This window comes from Lemur catta, chromosome 1, assembly GCF_020740605.2.
Source record: "Lemur catta isolate mLemCat1 chromosome 1, mLemCat1.pri, whole genome shotgun sequence".
In the NCBI taxonomy this organism is placed as follows: domain Eukaryota; kingdom Metazoa; phylum Chordata; class Mammalia; order Primates; family Lemuridae; genus Lemur; species Lemur catta.
This window is the reverse complement of record NC_059128.1, coordinates 216,846,341-216,868,908: the sequence shown is the minus strand read 5'-3', so window position 1 is coordinate 216,868,908 and position 22,568 is coordinate 216,846,341. Positions and strand designations below refer to the sequence as shown.

Below are 22,568 nucleotides of genomic sequence, written 5' to 3'. Positions count from 1 at the left end.
GAAGGGGATTAGTGATAATTTGTACCTTTTGTAAGCAAAATGAATGAGATTACTATTAAGAACCTATGGACTGAGACTTTGATTAATCAAATAAAATCCGCGGCTCTGTTGGCTTCTGTTCACTCCAATTCCTTAGCCCCTGTGAATAAAGCTGTGACGTGGGAGTTCTTGCACCCGCTCCCCACTCCTGAGAAGCGTCCTGCCAACTTTGTATTGTCCTGTTGGATTTGCAGTCAGATGTCTGCTGCTGGCAGGCACTGGGCGGGCAATGAGTTCTTTCCTTGGAAGTTGGGCACAAAAAGATCGGCATGGGAGCAGCCTCCTTTTAGACGGCTGCTCCGAGAGAGAATGCAATAAGCAAGGAGCAGCCAGAAATTCCTCCTAGCAGAGGGTGACTTGTGGGAGGAGTTTTGTTTGCCAAGTATTGTCATTTGCTGAGAGAAGGTGTGTGCTCAAGAAGGAATTTTAACCTGGAGGATCATTAACTCTTTTAGTCAGCTGGGGAGCAGCAGTGGCTCAGAGAGTTCAAGTTCGTCCTGGAAGTGTCTGCTCAAGAAGGTCAGAGAGGAGAAGTGGGATAACTTTTTCATGGGGGACCACTTTGAGAAGGGCCAGCACGCTTTGCTCAATGAAGGAGAAGAGAACGAGATGGTAAGATTCTAGCTACATTCCCCTCTTCCCATTCCCACTCCCCAGCCTGCGACACTGACACTAACACACCTCTCTGCAAGTTTGACTCTGGTACTTTGTTAGAAAAGGTAATGTCTGAGAAATCTCTACCTCCCATAAATGTAACCTCTGACAGCAGAAATTTGCTAGAATGAAAATACTGTATTCATTTTTATCAAGAATGTTTTCTTTTTAAATATAAATCAGAAGGGGAGAGAAGCACAATGCCACTTTATGATTCGTTTTTGATCTCATTGGTATAGCAAGTTCTGTTCAAAACTTCTAATAATTTCAGCAACCCCTGAATGTGAGGAGCAGTGTATTCCCTGATACGAGAAGCAGATCAGTAGTGGAGCAGGAGTGTAGCTGGGGCTCTGACCTTCTTCCCTTTCCACTTGTCTTGTTCATCGAGACTCTTGGACAGGGAAGACATAAAATATTAACAATTATCAGTCTGCACACATTTCTATTTACTTCTAGAATTTTACTTTTGTAGCTTCCCAGTTAGAGAGATTGGTTACAGAAAACTTTCAGTGGTTCATTGTCTTCTTTATTTTAGATGTGTTCCTCTCTTGAAAACTGTAGGAAAATCAAAGATGACTCTTAGGCTCTTGCTGACTTTAAAATAGTATTTCTGAATTACAATGTAATCAAAAGAGAGAAATGTGTACTTCTGTTTAATAAGGTCTTTCTGTTAATTCTGTAAGCATAGTCTTTTATGTCAGTAATGATGTAATTAAAATGTTAAAATGTGATGCTCTCATTCTATAATGGCATTTCATCTTCCTGGAATTAATATATAAATAACAAACCCAAAAGATATTTATTTAAAATGTTTTCCTGGTTAATTGCTTTAGCCTTGACTATTAAATTCTTTGTTCTTGAACTGGTCTTTCAAGTCTAATCTGCTTACCTGTTCCTATAGCAACAACATTTTTTGGACCTTCAATAGTAGATCCCCTCTGCTATCAAAGCTGGAAAAATTTTGAAGAAATAAAAGGCACATTAATTCAGATGGCATTCTTAACTATATCGTTACTTTTTTAAGGTTTGACTGCCAAATGACAATTGCCTTCAGGTCCTACATGAATGTCACTAGAAATGACTTTCTGGGTCTATGTTGGATAGCATCCATGTTTCTCCAAAGCGTTTTCTTTAGGGAGCAAATATTCCATTACTCCTGATATAACATTGACATTTTTATCCTTATCTTGAATACTTCTCCAGAGGCAGGGGTTCCTTCCTCTGAATTTTTTTTTCCTCTCTCATTTATTTAGAAACACATTCACTTTTTTCCTGTAAATTCTTTTCTGCTCTTTGACAATTTGTCTTTCAAGTGTCAATAAGAATCATTTATTTTCTAGAAGACGTACATAGTTTAGGGAAACTGCTCCCTCTTCCCCAGCCTACAGATTTCAACAAAGCAATTTTGTTAATAGTGCCTCTTCATAACAGCACCATCAAATGCATCAGAGTGTCAAGCCAGTTTTGCAGGCAGCTGAAAGCCCAGTTAGGAGAAGGCCTTTGATATGGGAAAGGACATTGTGTTTTCTGGTGAGGAGTCATTTGGCCAGTAGTCTCAGCAGAGGTGCAGCGATTAGTATGCACTCTTGAGCTCTTCATCCTGTACTGCCTGGAGAAACCTGGCCACCTGCCTGTGGCTGGGTCTGACATGACATTCCTTTTTAACTCACTCCTCTCTCCCTCACTCGGAGCAATTCACTTCAAAAATTAACAAGATATCTTATATGTTATTCCACATATTTTTATAGTGATTTTTAGTATATGAAGTATTTTCTTGGCCACAAGCTAATTTAGTTTTCACCACAATCGGTGAGGTAGGCGCTACGACCCCCACTTTAAAGATGAGGAAATTGATGTACAAAGATTTGCGTAAGGCTGCATCAGCCAGTGTGTTCAGGAGCTGAAGCCCCACATAGGTTAGTTTAAGGAGATAGCTCTTGCATCTCTGGACCTGAACATAGCCTACTGATACCTTTTTCAGTTCTTCCCAAGGACATTGTACGTTTAACAGAAGAGCACATTTCTTCCCTTAGTGAAACACAGCTAAGGAGAATATCTGATCTTAGACTCCCAAGGATTTGTTCTGTTATATATGATTTGTGTTTCCTAAATAAGCTTGTCTCTCCTGACTTCCGTATTAATCCCTTTTAGAAAGTTCAAATTCTCTAGAAATGTGTCACACCAAAGTGTTTATAGTTTCTTGCTTTATAATGTACCCTGAGTTTGACCTTTGCAGAAGTAGTCCTTCTAATTATAGAAATGTCTTCAAATTTCAGGACAAAACAACATTCTAGGGTTTAGCCCTCAAGTAAATAACAGGATTATTCTCAGGCCTGAAGATGCCCGGGATTATTTTCCATTCTATGGTAAAAAAACAAAACAAACAAGCAAAGCACCCAAAAAAACAGGAACTAAAGAGCAAATCTAGATGACCTGAAAGTAATATTTCTAAGTGCAGCGTTAAGACAGGAGTTAAAAGAAGAATGAATTTTTTTGAAAGAACAAGGAAGGAAAGGAGGAAAAAGTGACCTCCAGAGAAGGTTCACTCTGATGACTACCTCAAAAAGGCTTCAAAGAGGAGACGCGCCGAGAGCACTATGACCAGACCAGAGGCCTGGCTCTCACTAGGCTTGGGCTAGCCACCCTGAGCCTGCTCCAGCCTCAGTTTTCACATCTGTAAAATAGGAATGATCCTTCTTACCCTACCTGTCTCACAGAGTTCTTATGAAGATCGACTGAGATAATCTATGTGAAAGGGTTTTGAGAAGTATTAAACTTCTGGAGAAGTGTGAGCTGCTGTTATCTAAAGTCAGGGCCTCATCAATTAACCAATTGAATGAATATTACCCCACAAATGAGGTCATCTCTTATCATTAAAATAATGACAAAAGAAATATATACTTTTATTTATAAACTATAGAGACTATTTATAAATGGAGAGGAGCTGAGTTACCTAATACTTGCCTTGTAGTGCTTACTTTGAGAAAACACCTACCTATCTTGGACTCAGTTTCCTTATTATAAAGTTAAGAATATCAGACTGCCTGGAAGCTCAAATCCCTTTCGATTTTGATGTTACATGTTTCTATTTTGAAAGAACTTAGAGACATTGAGTGCTCATTTCCTTACACCGTGACTGAACAAAGTCCTCGTGGTTTAACTGATTCTCACGTTGCTCACCATTATCTGTAATTATATCCTAATAAACTCATAATCTTCGTGGGGGAGTATTTTGTTCCAGTAAGAATTGTTTTAAAAGGAATGTTCCCTAATTTTTTTTTCTCTTCTGGGTTTTATCAAATAAGAAAAAAAACCTTGAATTTTTTTCTGATTATGAAATTAACACGTTTATTGTAAAAATATTGAAATGACCTATAAGTCTAAAGAATGAAGTAAATATGACTCATGAGTTTGCCACCAGACATGATCGATATTATCATAGTGACAAGTCTACTTCCAGACTTATAAAAGAAGCATACATAAAACTCACTGCTTTCTAATTATTTTACTACATTTTAATAATTATGCTCTTGAGATTATTTACAGCAGTTATACCTGTATCATGGAAATACTATGTAATGGTTAATCCATAGTATGGCGCAATGTACAGCTCTCCCAACTCCTTAGTGAATGATGTCACAATAGTAGCTTGAAATGAGTAATGGCAGTATTTATGCCACAGAAATCTGTAAATACTATACTACAACAGGACTTCTGCCCTGTCCTACGTGAAGGTGAGTAAATATTTACCAACACGTCACTGGGCACATTATTTCCTCATGATCTTCCTTTTTATTCCTCATATATGTCCAAAAACAATACAAATATTGTATTTGGATGTCATTTGTTTGCACCATGCATCAGAGCAAAACAACATAAAATCAATCACAATCTATTCTTTACAGAATGCATATACATACTCACAAATGTGTATTTTTAACAAAAAATGAAATGATTCCATCTATATATTTTTTAAAGCTGGCTTTTCATTATACCTAAAAATGTATTATGTATATATTTTCTTTCTGATAACTATAGTGCCACATAGTTATTTCAAGGTTTAGGTTGTGTTTGGATAAATTGTTCTGTGTTAAGCAAGTCTCCCATGTTGCACACTTATATTATTTCTAAATGTTTTTTTGGCTCTGACAACTTTGAACATGGATTTTTCCATATTCATCAGATTATTTTCTTAGGATAAAGGCCTAGAAATAGCATTGCTGCACCAAAAGGGACGCACATTTTAAATGTTGATTAATACATAATGCCAAATTGCCCTCCAAAAGTTGTGGTTGTACCAATTCATACTCAGACCAGCAATCTTTTTTGAGAATACTTGCTTTCTACTCTGTGCTTGCCAACATTGAACATTATCAGACTTTTTAACTTTGGCTCATCCAATATGCAAAATTGATATTTTATGACTGTATTATTTTTACATTTCCTTGGTTTTTGAGGTTTCAACATATCTTCACATATTTATTGGCATTTATATTTTTTCAGCTAGAATCTCTTAATTTTATCACTGATGTCATACTGACTAGTAGACTGGGTAACTAAAAACTGGTGAGTGGAAAAGCAAGAGAAACTGTTCTTGAACTTCCACATTATGTCTGAGAACCTAACACATGATGTGGCAGCAACGTGGTGTGTGGTCTCTGCCACATTGGAAGTCCTGTCATGCCTTCAGCATGGGCTAGGGACATTTGTTCTCACCAGTTATTTGGCTCCTTTTGATAGCTGATGTTCATCTTTTCTTCTCTAACACCCAGGAGCGAAAGCACCTCCCCCACCTCAATAGCTGCTTATTTATTATGCTCCATGAGCACCTCCGAGTTGGTTGCCAATATTAACTAGTGAACCCGCAGATCTCATAGTGGGGGAATTGTGTTCAGGCTGAGACATTTTGTCAGTTGAAATGTTCAGGAAGCTGGGACACTGGCCAAGTCTAATGTCTTTATTCTCAATTCATTGCTGCAGAACTCCCATGTAGTCAACTCATTTTTGATATAAACTCCAGGGGAGTGAGATTTAATTGCTTCTTGAAGACAGAGACCCTGCTCAGTTCACCTTTCTATGGCCCCCCCTTCCCACTGCCCTCATATTTTAACACAGTGCCTGGCACAAAAACTCAGGGCATATTTGATAGCATAATTGTAAGCTCCATTAACTGCAATTTTGCATTCTGAGAGGAAAAGGGAGTCAGCAGGGCTCAGAAATGAGAAGCAGTTTGAGTAATTTAAAGAGAAAGTTAGAACATTTTATGTTATTTTATTTTATTTGGAATGGTCAATGATACTATTAATTTATGAATTAGCTCTCCTCTTCCCCAAGCATGAAATAAGCATATTCTCTAGAGTTAAGTAGCCATACTATACTATTTTTGTATGAGATACTTTATTCTATCTTTTCATGTATGAACTCAACAAATATTTAAGAATCCTCTACTTTGTACCAAGAGTTGTCTGTGCTAACCAAGGAGGATTTTGAGAGAATAGCAAATAGCTTCTGTTTTCAAGGCATTCACAGTTGAGTGGGCAGTACTGAGTACATAATTTGTGGAGCCCAGTACAAAGTGAAAATGAGATGCCCTTGTTCAACAACTATTAAGAGTTTCAGGGTGCTGACTGCAGAGCATTAAACCAAGCACGGGGCCCTGTGTGACTGCACAGCCTGCATGCCCATGAAACTTTCCCTATAAGTGGGGAAGCCAGGTGTGCAAACATAATGGAAGTGTGATATCATAGGTGTCATTGTAGAAGTTATGTCTACAGAACTGTGGGACCATGGAAGAAGGAACAATTTAGTCAAAGAAAACTTCAAGGGGAAAGACGGCATTTGATTTCCTTGGAGGGGTAGATGAGATTGTGAAGAACTGTGTAAGACATTCTAATGAGTGAACCTTTTCTCTTTTCCCAGTGATTCCCAAACATTGGTCCACAAAATAACTACTAGAAGTAAGTGGAGGAATATACAAAAATAGATTCTAGGCCCCACTGTAGACCTACTGAATTAGAATCTTTGATGATTAGCTGGACTTGGTCAGAATGGTTGTGATCCCAGCCTGGCTGACACAATGTGAAGGCCACTGGAAGTTTTCAAACAGGGAATAATATGGTAGGATTTTTTTTTTCTCCAAAGGATGTTGCATCATGGAGTGAGAAAGCTTGGTTGGACAAAAAGAGACCAGTGAGGAGGTATTTGAAATACTCTAAGCAAGAGTTTCAGGGCTAAACTATAGCCTTGTCAGAGAATTCTCAGTAAAGAATGTATTTAAGAGATATTTAGAAGTCATAATTTCAAAGACTTCATAAGCCATACACTGTGAGGTAAGAAAAAAGGAGTGAAGAGGATGAGTATTTATTAAGGATGCCTCTAAAGTTCTAAACTTATTCAATGGGGGTAGGTGATGTTGCCATTTAATCCCAAAGGGAAAACCAGGAATAAGTTGAGAATGGGGATGGCAATAGTATTAGCAAACATTGATATGGTGATTGATCCGGGCCAAGTTCTGGACTAAGAACTTTACACATAGTAATTCATTTAATCCTCTCAGCAACCATATGAAGAATTATCTCTCTTTTATAAATAAGGAAACTCAGGCATGGAGAGGTTAAGTAATATTACCAGTTTCATTTGGCTAAGTAAATGGCAGGCTATGGCTTAAGTCCTTGCCTTAAACAGTGGTTTATTGTGTCTTGGTTTTGCTAAATTCTGGATGTGCTACTTTTATTGTTAATGGCAGAAAAACCATCAGAGTGTAATTGAAAGAAACACAACATTGGATGGCAAAAAACCAACATTGTGATGTTGGCTCTACCATTATTTATTCTTACAATCTTAAAGCAAATCACCATCACCTTTTTGGCATTGACTTACTGTTTTGAACGGTACCTTACTGCTTTGAACCAGGGCTCAATGCAAATGATTTCTTGAGGTCATTTCTAACACACAGATACACACACACACACACACACACACACACGCACATGCACACACTTTACAACATTTGAAAACAGGTAGATAAAATCACTTTGAAACATCTTAAGAAATCTAGGTGATACGCTTGTTTTTTTTTTTTTTCTTTCAAAGCACTGATGAGTTTTTTAGTCAAGGAAAAACACGTATCTGGAAACATTATGTTAAGTGGGAACTGGAAATGTATGGCAGTTGTGTCAATTACTCATAAGTAAAGGAATGCAGAGTAAATCTATTGGCTAAAGATTAGCCAGTGCTGAACCTTATAGGGTCCTTAGGCACACAGAAAACAGAGCACAGAGATTTTACTTTCAAAGGAGTTGGTAATTTGCTGATGCATCCCGAGGAGGTTCATGCCTGGGTGCCGGTTTCCAGGCTCTGTGAAGACTAGCCAGAGTAGGACGATCGGCCTAAATGACCCACAACTGTTTCTGAATGCCCATATCATATAAAACTTGGCAAGCTGCATGAAACCATAACCTGAGTAGAGTTGAAAGGCAGCTCCTCCTCCATCCCACCCTCAGCCTAAGGCCACTCTTAGGAACAATGAGCACAGCTATGTCCTAGACCCCCCTTGGGAAAAGAACAGAGAGGAGGCCCAAATGTCCTGCGTGCCCTCCAGGAAATGTCCCCCAGGCCAGAACACTCTCTGATTTCAGTGTGCACACACCAGGCCCTGGCTGAGACTATAATCACCTTAGCATTTCCAGAATCTATTGGCTTCTTGGGAGAACCATAGCTGAAAGAATTTCAAACTGTGGTGCTCAAGTCTCAGAATCAGTACATAGAAGACAATATTGTGAAGAACAATTAATGTTTTGAGGCCAGTTTCAAAACAAAAGTATCCAAGAATTAAGTTTGGGTAGATAGATGCAAAAATCTAAGTAGTAACTTCTGCCTGCTCTTTAATGGGACAATAAAGTTGATTTTTATGGCACATTTACCTATGGCTTTGCTCCCCTTCAGCTTGAAAATACCAAGTATAATAAGGCTCTTTCAGCCAATTCCAAGAGACAGGTTTTCACTTTCCATTTTCTCTGACCACCCAAATGTGGTCTGCTTGCCCTTCCCAGAATGTATGATATACTTTCTTAACCAGGAACATGTCTTCATCCTGACACCTGGCCACCAAAGTTGTGCCCAGCCATCAAAGCCCATCTCAAATCTGATTCCCTTTATTAAGCCATTGGGGAACCCCTTGGTCACAATTAACGCTTCTTCATCTGGACTAGGTTTGAACTTTTATTATTGCAGTTTTCACTAAGTTTTGTATTAGAGTCTTGTGTTTATTCAAGAACTGTATATTAATTATTGTCCTGTTAGGTCTGGAGCTGAGAGAGAGACACATGAAGGCTCAGGTATAGCAAAATGCTGTTTATTTGAGCATCTGGGTGCAGATGGGTGGAGGCCAAAAAGCGTCCACCCTGTGGTAGGGGAAAGCCTTGGGTTTTATAGAGGGTTTTTCTGGAGGGAGTGAGTAACTGGGCCAGAACAGCTGCTGTAATAAATTTTTTTTAAACAATCAATGTCTGGGACCCCTGCGTAGGTCTCATCCTGCAGAGAAAAGGGAGGGAGTAGCTTCATCCTTATCAGCGGGGATAGGAGGGTCGGAGTCATCACAAGCGCCTGTGGTCAGAGTTAGATTTACAACCACCATTGTCCAAGTTCAAAAGCAAGTGGCGTAAAAAAAAAGAAAAAAAAAAAGATTTGCAACCTCCAGACTCTTCAAACTCCTGTGGCTATTATTTCACAGGTTTTAGGATCACTCTCTAAGTTTTCCATAAACCGCATTCCAGTCCTACGTGTACTTTCTGGGTTCCCACCCTAAGCAACCTAACACTAACCAATTGAGTAACACTGGCTATCAAAAGAGTATATGAGGCTATTTGGCAAGACTGGTTTAGTGATGCTCACTTACTCTTGGTGATTTCTGCATTCTTTTTCCTGTGCCTCCTGTTCTTGGGTCTATATCTGTTATACATACATATATATATATATGTATATACATTTTTTTCCCCCAGGGATTTACATTAAATTCATAAAGAATAACCTATTTAAATGGCATGACACCACATTTTCTGTGTTACCTAAACTGGAAACACTTCAGCTGTTAAAAAGATGAAAGCATGGACATGTGTGTTTAATTCAGGGTGTGAATTTTGTCCCTACAGTCCACTTACAGCTGATGGCTACATAAGTCATACAACTGACATGTAATTATCTGATTCTTACCTAAGAAGATCCTTATTTTCAGTTCTCTATCCTCCCTTCCTGGTTCAGTGTCTAGCATTTAGTAAACTTTTATATTAGTTGGGACATTTTTTGGTCACAAGGAACTTACAACTCAAATTGGTTAGGCAAATCAAAGTTAGTTTATTGGCTTATCAATTGAAAAATCCAAGTATAGTCTAGATTCAGGCACAGATTGATCCAGGGGCAAAAAAGGTAACGTCAGTATTGTGTTTCTTCCTGCATATTGGATATACCTTCTGCCATGCTGGTTTTATTCTCAGACTTCACAAGGGGCTCTTAGATAACTCTAGGATTACATATCCCCAGTACCACTCTGGTGAAAAAAAGATCCTACTTTTCTTTTAGTAGTCTTAGTGGAATACTCATTTCTTCTCGCTGGATCTGATTGGATCACTTTTGCTGTTCAAACTCATCAGTGTAGCCAGAAGAATACCATGCCCACTTTTGGAGCTGGGGTCAGAGTCAACGCTACATGAAGCACATCAGCTGAAAATAATAAAGGGTGTGGTTTGCCAGAAGAAAATTGGGGTACTGGATGTTATTATCTGGAGTAAAATAATGGGGTGGGGTAGTCTAAACAAAAAATACAAATGAACAAACAGAATTTCCAATCTGATAGTCAATAAATAATAGGTGAACTGAATGGAACAAATAATGTTTAAAGTGATCAGGTCCCCCAGGGTGATTTTCTTTGCCAGAGAGAATATAAAATATAGCTTTCCTATCAGTATTTTAGATATCTGTGAGCAGGTAGAAAAAGGCTTTTCAAAAAATATATTTTTTATTTTTCTGATTTTAAAAGTGAAACATTTTAATTATTAAAATGTACAAAATACAGAAAATTATAACAAAATAAGAATTACAATGAAGCCATCACTCAAGGCAAATACTATTAATATTTTGTTTGATATGTTTATCTTTCAGCCTTGTTTTGAAGTCATACCACATAATTTTATGTTGCTTCTTTTCACTTGATATTATTACATATATATTTCCTTCATGTCATTAAGATACTTAATAAGCATTCTTTTAATGTCTGTATAATAGTTTTTAATAATTGCCCTATTGTTATATACATAGATTGCTTTCTATTTACCACTATTAGTACTATCACAGTGAACATCTCTGTGTATGAATCTCATCTGTATTTTGTTTAACCAGAGGGATTTTTTTAAAGACAGAGAAACTTAGTAGCCTAAAATCATACCCACTGGCAGTCTGCTCATTTGTAAGACCAGGTCAGCTTTCAATATCCCTCTTGAGAGTAAAGATCTACACTAAGGTGGCACTCATCTCCTCATTAGTGGCTCAATTGCCTGAAAGGATGTAGTTTTGATAATCAGAAATGCCATATTTGCTATTCACCATCACAGTGAAGTATGAAGATGAAGTCTGTGATAGGAAGGTGTGAAGCTTCTCTTTATTTAAGGAATTTCCAAGCAAAAAGCATCATGTTCGTATAAAGCATCAATTCTGACCATAACAGAACGTGTTGCAGGGGTGTGGGGAGTGGGTTCTGTGGCCAGCGAGTGCACAAGAGCAAGCTTTTGGGAGCTGAAAGAAGAGACTTGCGGCAATGGGCAGATGAGACATGTTCTTTATTGTAGGGGGGATGCAGTGATAGTAAGAACATAGCGAGTGCTTACATATGGCTTAGAACAATAGTGGTAACATGTCATGGGAAAGCGTGATCACGTGGGTTCACATAGGAGATAATACCTTGGTTACATAAGTGTGTTGACTTATGCCTCCCCAAAAGGTCAGCGAAAGACACGCTGGCAATTATTTTAGTTTGGCCTAAGAAACCTATTGCCCATGCAGATGAATTTCCCTTACATTCCACCACCTAGGTAAGAGGTTTCACTGGTAACAGGTTTCACAGCTGACATGTGGGCACATAGGGAGGCCCTTTTGGGCGCAAATGACACAACAACAATACAGGGAACAGCATGGTATTACCAGACTATAGCAAATAGCTCCTAACATTAAGAGGGTTCCATACCAGGACGATGAGAGACGTCCCCCACCATTGTTGCAGTGGGTCTCTAGTCAACTGTTGGATGGCCTGTATCTCACCATCAACTCCCTTTAAGGCAGAGGGGATACCTTCCCGGTGATCAGGTACCCATACATGGCATTCAGTATGTATGACTGCGCTTGTGCCCCCTGCGGCTGCAGTAAGGAGATCACGGGTCATGCGGTTTTGCAAAACCACCTTTCTCTTCTGGGTGACTTCACCAACCAGGAGGGTCAAGGCCTGCCTGGTTTGATTTAAGGCCTGAGCAGTATGCTCTGGTAGGGCATTCACTTCTATTTCTACCTTAGCGGCTCCACCTCCAGGAAAAAGATAGCTGCCAGGAAGAATCACCATGGAGTCTGCTTTACTTGATGCTAGTGGGAGAACATGGCATTTTGCTTATGTGGTTTCTCGGTAAAGGTGGGGAGGACTTTCCCTGGGACATATGGCCATCCCCAGTGCACCTTAAGTGCACCTTCCCATCCAATGAGCGGGAAGATAAAGCCACCCATACCAGCTGGTATCCTACTAGCCAACCATGGGCTTTTCATGTAGGTAACCAGTGAGGCCCTTAAACATGGCCCAGCTTATCAGCGTAGACATGTAAAGGGTACGGTTCGTGCATCAGCACGGCACACAATTCAGCCCATTGGTTGCTCTGTCCCTGCCCCGTTTCAAATCAAATTTCATTATGATTCATGCCTCCACAGGAGAGGGACTCCATTCTTCAAGGTACAGGTTCTCTCCCCTAGGTATTACTGTGGTCTGAGGGTTAGCCTCAGACACAAATTCAACTGGGCCCGATACTGTCTGCAACTCTGCTGTCAAAGGGCTGGAGCTGAACTCTGTTCCTTGCTCCAAGTAAGTTCCCCACTTCACCAGAGGGGCCATCTGGTCTATTTTTGATTGTGGGCTGGTTATCCATGACCTCACCCATCCTGCTATGAGGCATGTGGTGTGCACTAGCACTTTAGACTGCCCGGTTATAGCTTCACAGGCCTGAAGGGCAGCATACACAGCCGCCAGCCGCTTTTCCACCAAGGAATAGCTCTTGGGGGCCCTTCCAAGTCTGAGACCAAAACCCAATAGGGACTCACTGCTCATGCTAGCATAGCCACAAACTTCAGTCCATCCTACTTGAGTGGACTGTCACATCGAGGTCAAATGGCTATATGTAGTCAACCTCTTGTAGCGTCCGGGCTTGTGTGACAGCCCTCCTGCCTGCCATAAAAGAGGCCTCTGCCTCTGGGGACCAGTCCCACTGTGTCCCCTTTTACATAATGAATGCAGTGACTGTAATAGTTGGGCCAAGTGTGTAATGAATATACATTAATACTCCAAGAGCCCCACAAACCCTTGTAGCTGTTTTACTGTAGAGAGTCAGGGGAAAGCTTTAATCTTATCTAAAACTGTCTTAGGCACTGCCTTTGTCTTACCCAACCAGACGATACCCAAGAATTTGACCAACAAGCCTGGTCCCTGGAACTGGAGTCATTTACTGCCTAACCCCATTGCTCCAATGAGGTTTGAAGGCTGGTGGTGGCTTTTTCTAGATCTGTAAGGTTAACATTATATCATCAATATAATGAAACAAGTACACTGATGATGGCTGACCTCATGTGGCCAAGTCCTGTGCCACCAAACCACGACATATGGTTGGGCTATGTAGGTAACCTTGTGGTAATACCATGACTGTCCCTTGTCATCCTTCCCACGTGAGGGCAAACTGGTTTTGATTGTCCATAGCTATGTCTGTAGAGAAAAAGGCATTGGCCAGGTCCACCACATAGTGGTATTGTTTACGCACGAAAGTCAATTAATTCATCAGGTCCAGTACGGATGGCACCACTGCATGCAATGGGAGTCACTTTATTCAGTCCCCAATAGTCTACTGTCATTTTTCAAGTTCCATCCGGTTTCTTAACCGGCCAGATAGGAGAGCTGAATGGACTGTCAGCAGGGCACACTATGCCAGATTTTTCCAGCTGCAATATGATTTGTGAAATTTCTTTGTGCCCGTGGGCAAATGATACTGTTGGGTGCATACCACACCACGAGGTGTGGACAAAATCTGCAGTGGGTGATGGGGGTGGCCACGCACCACCAGCTTCACAACCCTAACTCAGAGGTGAAACTCACCCATGGAAATAGGGTTAGACCACATAGAATATTAACACCCAGAATATATTCCTTCACGGGGAACACATACACAGTGTAAGGCCTAGGGGCCAAATGCCCTATTCCCAGTGGAATGGTAACTTGCTTAACTTTAATAATTTGCCCATCATAGTCAGTTATATGGGCGGTTTGTCCAGTAAACGGCTCAGGGTTTCCATAGATTAGGAAGCAGTCAGCTCCAGTGTCCACCAAGGCCAAAACCTGCTGTACATTAGTAGGGGATCAATGAATACCAAGTTCCATATGCTGCCTCCAGTCATCCGGGGTCCCCTCTAACCGGATGCCTCAGCCTAACTCCTACTCCATATCAAAAAGGGGGTCCTTAACCATAAAATCTTGCAGCTGCAGGTTGCAGGTCTCCCTGGCCAGCATCTCAGCTCTCCCCTTCTTGGGTGCTTTCATGAATTGCTGGTGGGAGCCAGCTGATTCCACAGAGCCTGCAATACCTCATTAGGCAGTTTATCTATTACTGCTAGTAGGAGGTCTGGCCACACCTGGGTTCATGACATCTTCTGGACACCTTGTACTGACCTCTGCAGGAGGCCCTGAGTTCGCGGGCTCTTCTTGGGCCCTTGTAACATACACACATCTCCCTTCCCCACTTTCTGCTCTTCGGCATCCCCCACATAGTGGGTGAGCACAGCTGCCAGTGAGCTAAACTAACTAGAGGGGAGGAGCTGTGGCTAGGATCAGGTCGTGCATGCAAGTAGCGCTATTCATGGCCTCACCAGTTTGTTTATCATAAAAATAGCTTGGCACATCCCCAATTCCCGCAGATCCACAGGCGTGTAAGTGGAGTCAAAGGCATGCTCTGCCACTGTGGGCATGCCCTGCACCACTCCCTGGGGTCCCATGGTTGCTCATGCTCCATTCTTTGTTTCACAACTGGGTGGGCGCTCAGCAGGGGAGGGGTCCCGCCCTCAGTCTCTTGCGTGGTTTTACTGGTGTCCGAGGCTGACGCACTTGTTAACTCTTTCTCCAAAGGCTGCACCCAGGCTTCCAGGTTTTCCTCTGTTACTTATAATTTTCCTACCTGGGCCTCTGGCCGCAGGGTATCTGCATGTTGCTCACAGAGGGCCTTAAGGAAGTGCCAGCCCACCCGACCAGCCACCGCTCACTTTCTAGGCTGCAGAGATTCTTTCTGAGTCCCTTTCCAGGGTGGCAGGTGCACACTCCACCTACTCCCACTTCACAGCAAGGTCCCATGAGAACCGCTGTCACTGAGTACCAAAAGCCTGTGGAATGCCACATGTCCTCCCCTGCCGGGGCAGAGGGGACACTTTCCCCACTGAATCCTGCCTACTATGTCAAATGTGGGAACTGGGCTCTGTGGCTAGCGAGTGCACCAGAGCAGGCTTCCAGGAGTTGAAAGAAGAGACGCACAGCAGCAGGCAGATGAGACATGTTTTTTATTGTTGGGGATGCGGATGCAGCAGTGGCGAGAACATGGCGAGAGCTTATATATGGCTTAGAACAGTAGTGGTAACATGCCATGGGAAAGCGTGTTGACTTACGCCTCCCTGGAAGGCCAGGAAAGACATGCCGGCAATTATTTTAGTTTGGCCTAAGAAACCTATTGCCTATACAGATGAATTTCCCTTACAAGGGCCAAGTGGGGGTCTAGCAACAAACTGGGGCCTTCATATTTCATTTCAGAAGTTCCATATGTAGCTTCCTCTGCTGTTCCTACTCTAGGAAGAATAAATAAAAGTGAGAATTCCTATTATCTTGGTATCAAATTCTATTCCCTGTGGTCACAGCTACATTATTTGTTCTTTAATAAAGATTTGATTGTGGGGGCTTTCAGCCTTATGGAGAGGAAAAACCTAATTATCCTTCTGAACTTTTACACAAGGTCTCAGTGCAGGAAAAAATTTAGTTTTGAGTTTTAACAATATTGAAATAATTGCCTGCAGAGTGTCCATGTGTAAGTTAAATAGCCAATTGAAAATAGCAAAAAGATCTGCAATTATGCCTAATAATAATAGTAGTTAACATTTATTGACTAATAACTAGGTCTTATGCCCATTGCTAGGCACTTTCATTTGATACTTCACTTTTTTTTTTGAGACAGAGTCTGGCTCTGCTGCCCAGACTAGAGTGCCATGATGTCAGGCTAGCTCACAGCAACCTCAAACTCCTGGGCTCCAGTGATTCACCTGCCTCAGCCTTCCAAGTAGCTGGGACTACAGGCATGTGCCACCACGCCCGGCTAATTTTTTCTATACATATTTTTAGTTGTCCAGATAGTTTCTTTCTATTTTTAGTAGAGACGGGGTCTCGCTCTTGCTCAGGCTGGTCTCAAACTCCTGACCTCGAGCCATCTTCCTGCCTCGGCCTCCCAGAGTGCTAGGATTGCAGGCGTGAGCCACCGCGCCCGGCCATGATACTTCATTTTAAATTCACACTAACTCCATTAGGTGGGTACTATCACGACAGGAACAAAGACTAAATGTTTCTGTTGTTTCCCCATGGCAGGGGTCTGCAAACTATGACCCGTGGAGAAATAAGCCCACTAACAATTTTTGTAAAGTTTAGCTAGAAAACAGCCATCCTCATTTGTTTGCATAATGTCTCTGCCTGCTTTTGCAGCAGAGCGGAGTAGTTGTGAGACAGCCCATATAGCCTACAAAGCTGAAAATATTTTCTATCTGGCATTTTACAGAAAACGTTTGTTAATTCCTGCTCTTTTCTTTTCTGATCTCATTTCTTTGTTGTTGTTATTATCATTATTGTTATTATTTCCTTTATTGTCATAGTAAAATGTTACTTGTCAGGTGTCCAAGTATTTTCATCCACAGATGCTGAAAGGACCCGGGCTGGGTCATGATCAAAGATTTACACAGGTCAGTGAGGTCAATAGATTCAGTTACTCAGCTGTCTTCATTTTGAGGTTGCCTGGACCCTTACTTGACCAGCATAGACATTTGTGTCTAGATCTGTAAGAAGCTTCATCTGTTGGAGATAGTGCAGCCATTTATAATCAAGAGACAACAGATCCTTGGAATCCCCAAAGCATGAAATTTCAGATATAGAAAATCACTCACAGATAATTTAGTACATTTATTTATTTTTTGCTGTGTATATTAATTTAAATTTTTTAAAATTATTATGGATACATAATAGTTGTGTATATTTATGGGATACACGTGATGTTTTGACACCAGTGTACAATGAGTAATAATCAAATCAGAGTAATTGGGGTATCTATTAGCTCAAGAATTTATCATTGCTTTGTGTTAGGAACATTCTAATTCCACTCTTATAGTTATTTAAAAATATACAATAACTTATTGTTGACTATAGGCACCCTGTTGTGCTATCAAATATTAGATCTTATTCATTCTATATAACGATATTTTTGTATCCATTAACCATTTCCATTTTATCCCCCTCTTCCTTCCCAGCCTCTGGTAACCATCATTCTACTCTCTGTCTCTATGAGATTAATTGTTTTAATTTTCAGCTCCCACATATCATGAAAACATGTGAAATTTGTCTTTCTGTGCTTGGTTTATTTCACTTAACATAATATCCTCCAGTTCCATCCATGTTGTGCAAATGACAGGATTTCACTCTTTTTTATGGTTGAGTAATATTCCATTGTGTGTATGTATCACATTTTCTTTATCCGTTCATTCACTGATGGGCACTTAGGTTGATTGCAAATCTTGGCAATTGTAAATAGTGCTATAAACATGGGAGTGTAGATATCTTTTCAATATACTAATTTCCTTACTTTTGGATATATATGTATCAGTGAGATTGCTGGATCATATGGTAATTCTGTTTTTAGATTTTTGAGGAACCTTCATACTGTTCTCTATGGTGGCTGTACTAATTTATATTGCCATCAATAATGTATGAGAATTCCACTTTCTCCACATCTTCCCCAGCATTCATTATTGTTTGTCTTTGGATAAAAGCCATGTTAACTATGGTAAGATGAAATCTCATTGTAGTTTTGATGTGCATTTCTCTGATAAGTAATGATGTTGAGCATTGTTCATATACCTATTGGCCATTTGCATGTCTTCTTCTGAGAAATATCTATTCAAATATTTTGCCCATTTTTAATTGGATTATTTGTTTTTTTTCCTTTTGAGTTGTTTGTACTCCTTATATAGTTTACTTTTTAATCTCTTGTCAGATGGGATAGTTTTCAAATCTTTTCTACCATTCTGTGATTCATCTCTTCACTTTGTTGATTGTTTCCTTTGCTGTGTAGAAGCTTTTTAACTTGATGTGATCCCATCGTCCATTTTTGCTTTGGTTGCCTGTGCTTCTGAAATACTACTCAAGAAATCTTTGCCCAGATCAATGTCTTGCGATATTTCTCCAATGTTTACTTTTCTAACTCATTTATTTTTTTAAAAAGATACTTGGAGATTCACATGCAGTTGTAAGAAATAATACAGGGAGATCTTGTGTACCCTTTACCCAGTTGACCCCATTGTTAACATCTTGCAAAACTACAGTATAATATCACAATCAGGATAGTGACATTGATACAGTAAAGATACAGAATACTTTTATCACCATAAGAATCCTTTATTTTGCTTTTTTATAGACACATCCATTTTCTTCCATCTGCGTCCCCTCCTTAAGCCTTGGCAACCACTAATCTACTCTCTATTTCTATAATTTTGTCATTTCAAGAATGTTACATAAATGTAATCATATAGTATGTAACCCTAGGAATTGGCTTTTTTTTACTCAGGATGATTCTTTTTTTTTTTTTTAATTTCAGCTCATTATGGGGGTACAAAAGTTCAGGTTATATATATTACAGATGCCCCCCCTGAGTCTGAGCTTCAAGCGTGTCCATTCCCTAGACAGTGCTCATCGCACTCATCACGTAGGTATGCACCCATCCCCTCCCCCCATCCCCCCAGTCAGAACTTTAAGCGTGTCCATTCCCCAGACAGTGCGCGATAATTCTTTGGAAAGTGATCCAGATTGTTGCATGTTTCCATAGTTTGTTTCTTTTCTATTGCTGAATAGTACTCCATGGTGCCAGGTCTATTTAAGCACTCACCCACTGAAGGACATACGATCATTTTTCCCATGTGTGGTTTGCAGATATTTCCTCCTTGTCAGTAATTTTTCTTTTCCTCATCTCAATAGGCTCTTTCATAGAGCAAAAAGTTTACATTTTGATGAAGTTAAATTTATCAATTTTCCTTTCTAAGGTTAGTGCTTTTGATGTCTTTTGAGTCTATGATGCTTTCAATCTAAGAACTCTTTGCCTAGCCTTAGGTCTTGGGATTTTCTCCAGTGTTTTTTTTTCTCATAGCTTTATGATTTATATTTAAATGTGTGATCCATTATGAGTTAATTTTTGTGTACAATATGAGACTTAGGTTGAGGTTCATTTTTTTTCCCATGGATGTCCAATTGCTCGAGCATCATTTGTTGAAAATGCTGTTTTTTCTTCACTGAATTGCTTTTGCACAGGTGTATCTGTCTAGGCCTATTTCTCAGTTTTCTATTCTATTCTATTGATCTGTGCCTCAGTGCTATACAGTCTCAATTATGGTAGCTATACAATAAGTATTAAAGTCAGGTAGAGTCACTGCTCCCATTTTGTTCTTGTTCTTATTTTTCAACATTGTTTTATTGTAGTTTGCTGATTTTTCTACACAAATTTTAGAATTATCTTGTTTATATCTACAAAAAAATCTTGATAGGTATACCATTAAATCTGTGCATCTTTTTGGGGAGAATTATAATCATTATTATGTTGAATTTTCCAAACCATGAACATGTTGTATCTTTCCATTTATTTAGATCTTCTTTAAATTCTTTCATCCGCATTTTGTAGGTTTCAGCGTCTAAGTCCCTTATGTTTTGTTACCTAAGTATTTCATATAGTTGAGTGATTGTAAACAGTCATATTTTTAATTTCAGTACCCACATATTCACTACCAGGATATAGAAATATAGTTAATTTTTGTATATTTATCTTATATCCTGTGACCTTGCTGAACTCACATTTATTCTAGGATTTTTGCATATATTTTTTTGAATTGTCTACATAGAAATCATATTATGTGCAAACACAGACAGTTTTATTTCTGTATTCCTTTTGTTTTATTTTCTTGTCTAGCTATCAATCCTAGTATAATGTTGAATAAGAGTGGTGAGAGTGAACATCCTTTTGTTGTTCCTCATCTTACAGGGAAACCATTCAGGTTTTCACCATTAATTATCTGTAAGTTTTTAAAAACACTCCTTACCAAGTTGAGAAAGTTTCCTTTTATTCCTATTTTTTCTGGGAATTTTTTTTTTTTAATCATGAATGGGTATGAAATTTTGTCAAATGTATTTTCTACATTGACTAGTGTGATCACATGATATTTCTTCTTTAGTCTGTTAACATGGTGGTCTGTTAAATCAACATTGATTTTTTTTTATGTTGAAGCAGCCTTGCATCCCTGAATAAACCCCACTTAGTCATGGTGTATAATTCTTTTAACATATTACTGAATTATATTTGCTGATATTTTGTTAAGAACATTTGCTTCTATGTTCCTGAAGGATATTGCTGTGCACTTTTTGGTTTTTGTACTGTCTTTGCCTTATTTTGTTATCAGGGTAGTGCCAGCTTCATAAAATGAATTGTGAAATATTTCATCCTCTTCTATTTTCTTGAAGAGATTGTATGGAAATGATGTTAATTCTTTTTAAAATGTTTGGTAGAATTTTTCAGTGAAATCATATAGGCCCAGAGATTTCTGTTTTGGGAGTTTAAAGAGTATGAATTCAATTTTCTTAATAGTAATAGGGCTATTCAGATTATAATTTCATATTGAGTGAGTTGTAGTAGTTTGTATTTTTGAAGAAATTGGTCCATTGTAAGTTGTCAAATTTATGTGTGTAGAGTTGTTCATAGTATTTTCATATTTTTCTTTTGATGTTTTCATTCCTGATATTGATCATTTGTGTCTTCTTTCTTTTTACTTTCTCAGTCTTACTAATGGTTTGTAAATTTTATTGATATTTTCAAAGAACCAGTTCTTTTATTGTCTTTTTTATGGTTTTTCTTTTTACAATTTCATTGATTTCTGTTTTTATTTTTATTATTTTATTTGTTGTGTTTGCCTTGGGCTATTTTGCTTTTCTTTCTCTAGGTTGTCTTGTTTTGTTTTTTCTTTTTCTAGGTTCTTGAGGTGGGAACTTAGATTATTATATTAGAAATTTTATCTTTTCTTATATATTCAGTTAGTGCTACAAATTTTGGTTTCAACTCTGCTTGAACTGTGTCTCACAAATTTTGACATGTTGTGCTTTGATTTTCATACAGTGAAGTATATTTTTTATTTTTGAGACCTCTTTGGCTCTTTGTTGTTTAGTTTCCAATGGTTTTGAGAGTTCTTCTTTATGGTTCTGTTACTGATTTCCAGTTTTATTCTATTGTGATTGGAGAACATTTAGTATGATTTCAGTTCTTTTAAATTTGTTGAGATTTGCTTTATGGCCCAGGGTGTGATCTATCTTGATAGATGTTCCATGAGAACTTAAAAAGAATGTGTGTTTTGACCAGTTGTGGTGGCTTATGCCTGTAATCCCAATGCTTTGGGAGGCCAAGGTGGGAGGATTGCTTGAGGCCAGGAGTTCAAGACCAGCCCGGAATGCATAATGAGACCCCATCTATACAAAAATAAAAAACTTAACCCATGCCAATAGTCCTAGCTACTCACCAGGCTAAGGCAAGAGGATCATTTGAGCCCAGGAATTCAAGGCTGCAGTGAGATATGCTTGTGCCACTGCACTCCAGCCTGGTTGACAGGGTGACTCTATCTCAACAACAACAAAAAAGAATGTGTATTCTGCTATTGTTGGGTGGAGTGTTCAATAAATATCAATTCAATCCTGTTGGTTGATGATGTTCTTGAATGTTCTGTATCTTTTTTGATTTTCTGTCTAGTTGTTCCGTGAATTGCTGAGAAAGGAATGTTAAAGTCTTAAACTATAATTATAGATTTGTCCATTTTTCCTTTCTGTTCCAGCAGTTTTTGCTTTACATATTTTTTCAGCTCACTCAGTTGTTTGGTACATACTTATTTAGAATTTCCGTATCTTCTTGGTGGATTAAACCTTTTATCATTGTATAATGTCTCTCTGTGTTTCTGGTAAATTTCTTTCCTCTGAAGTCTATTTATCTGATATTATAGCCACTCCTTCCTTCTTTTTACTGTTTACCTGATAAATCTTTTTACATCTTTTAATTTCAGCCTGCCCTAAATTGTTATATTTGAGTTAGTTTCTTATAGACAGCATATAGTTAGGTCATACATTTTAATCCACAGTGACTATCACTGTATTTTAATTGATGTATTTAGGTCATTTACATTTAATGTAGTTATTGATATGTTAGGGCTTATGTCTGCCATTTTATTTTTTGTTTTCTATTTGCTCCGTCTGTTTTGTGTTTCTCTATTTTCTT

At 39.0% G+C, this 22,568-nt stretch overlaps 1 protein-coding gene across 2 annotated transcripts in view; it reads left to right on the top strand.

The window, feature by feature from the left end:
* The first annotated feature begins 248 nt into the window (after nucleotides 1–248).
* Nucleotides 249–22,568, top strand: part of ATP13A4 (ATPase 13A4) — a 147,450-nt gene continuing 125,130 nt past the window's right edge. For both annotated transcript variants that reach the window (XM_045539949.1, XM_045539948.1), the window contains exon 1: nucleotides 249–651. In XM_045539949.1, the coding sequence (XP_045395905.1) occupies nucleotides 589–651 (63 nt within the window). In that variant the 5' untranslated portion in view covers nucleotides 249–588. The remainder of the gene's footprint in view (nucleotides 652–22,568) is intronic.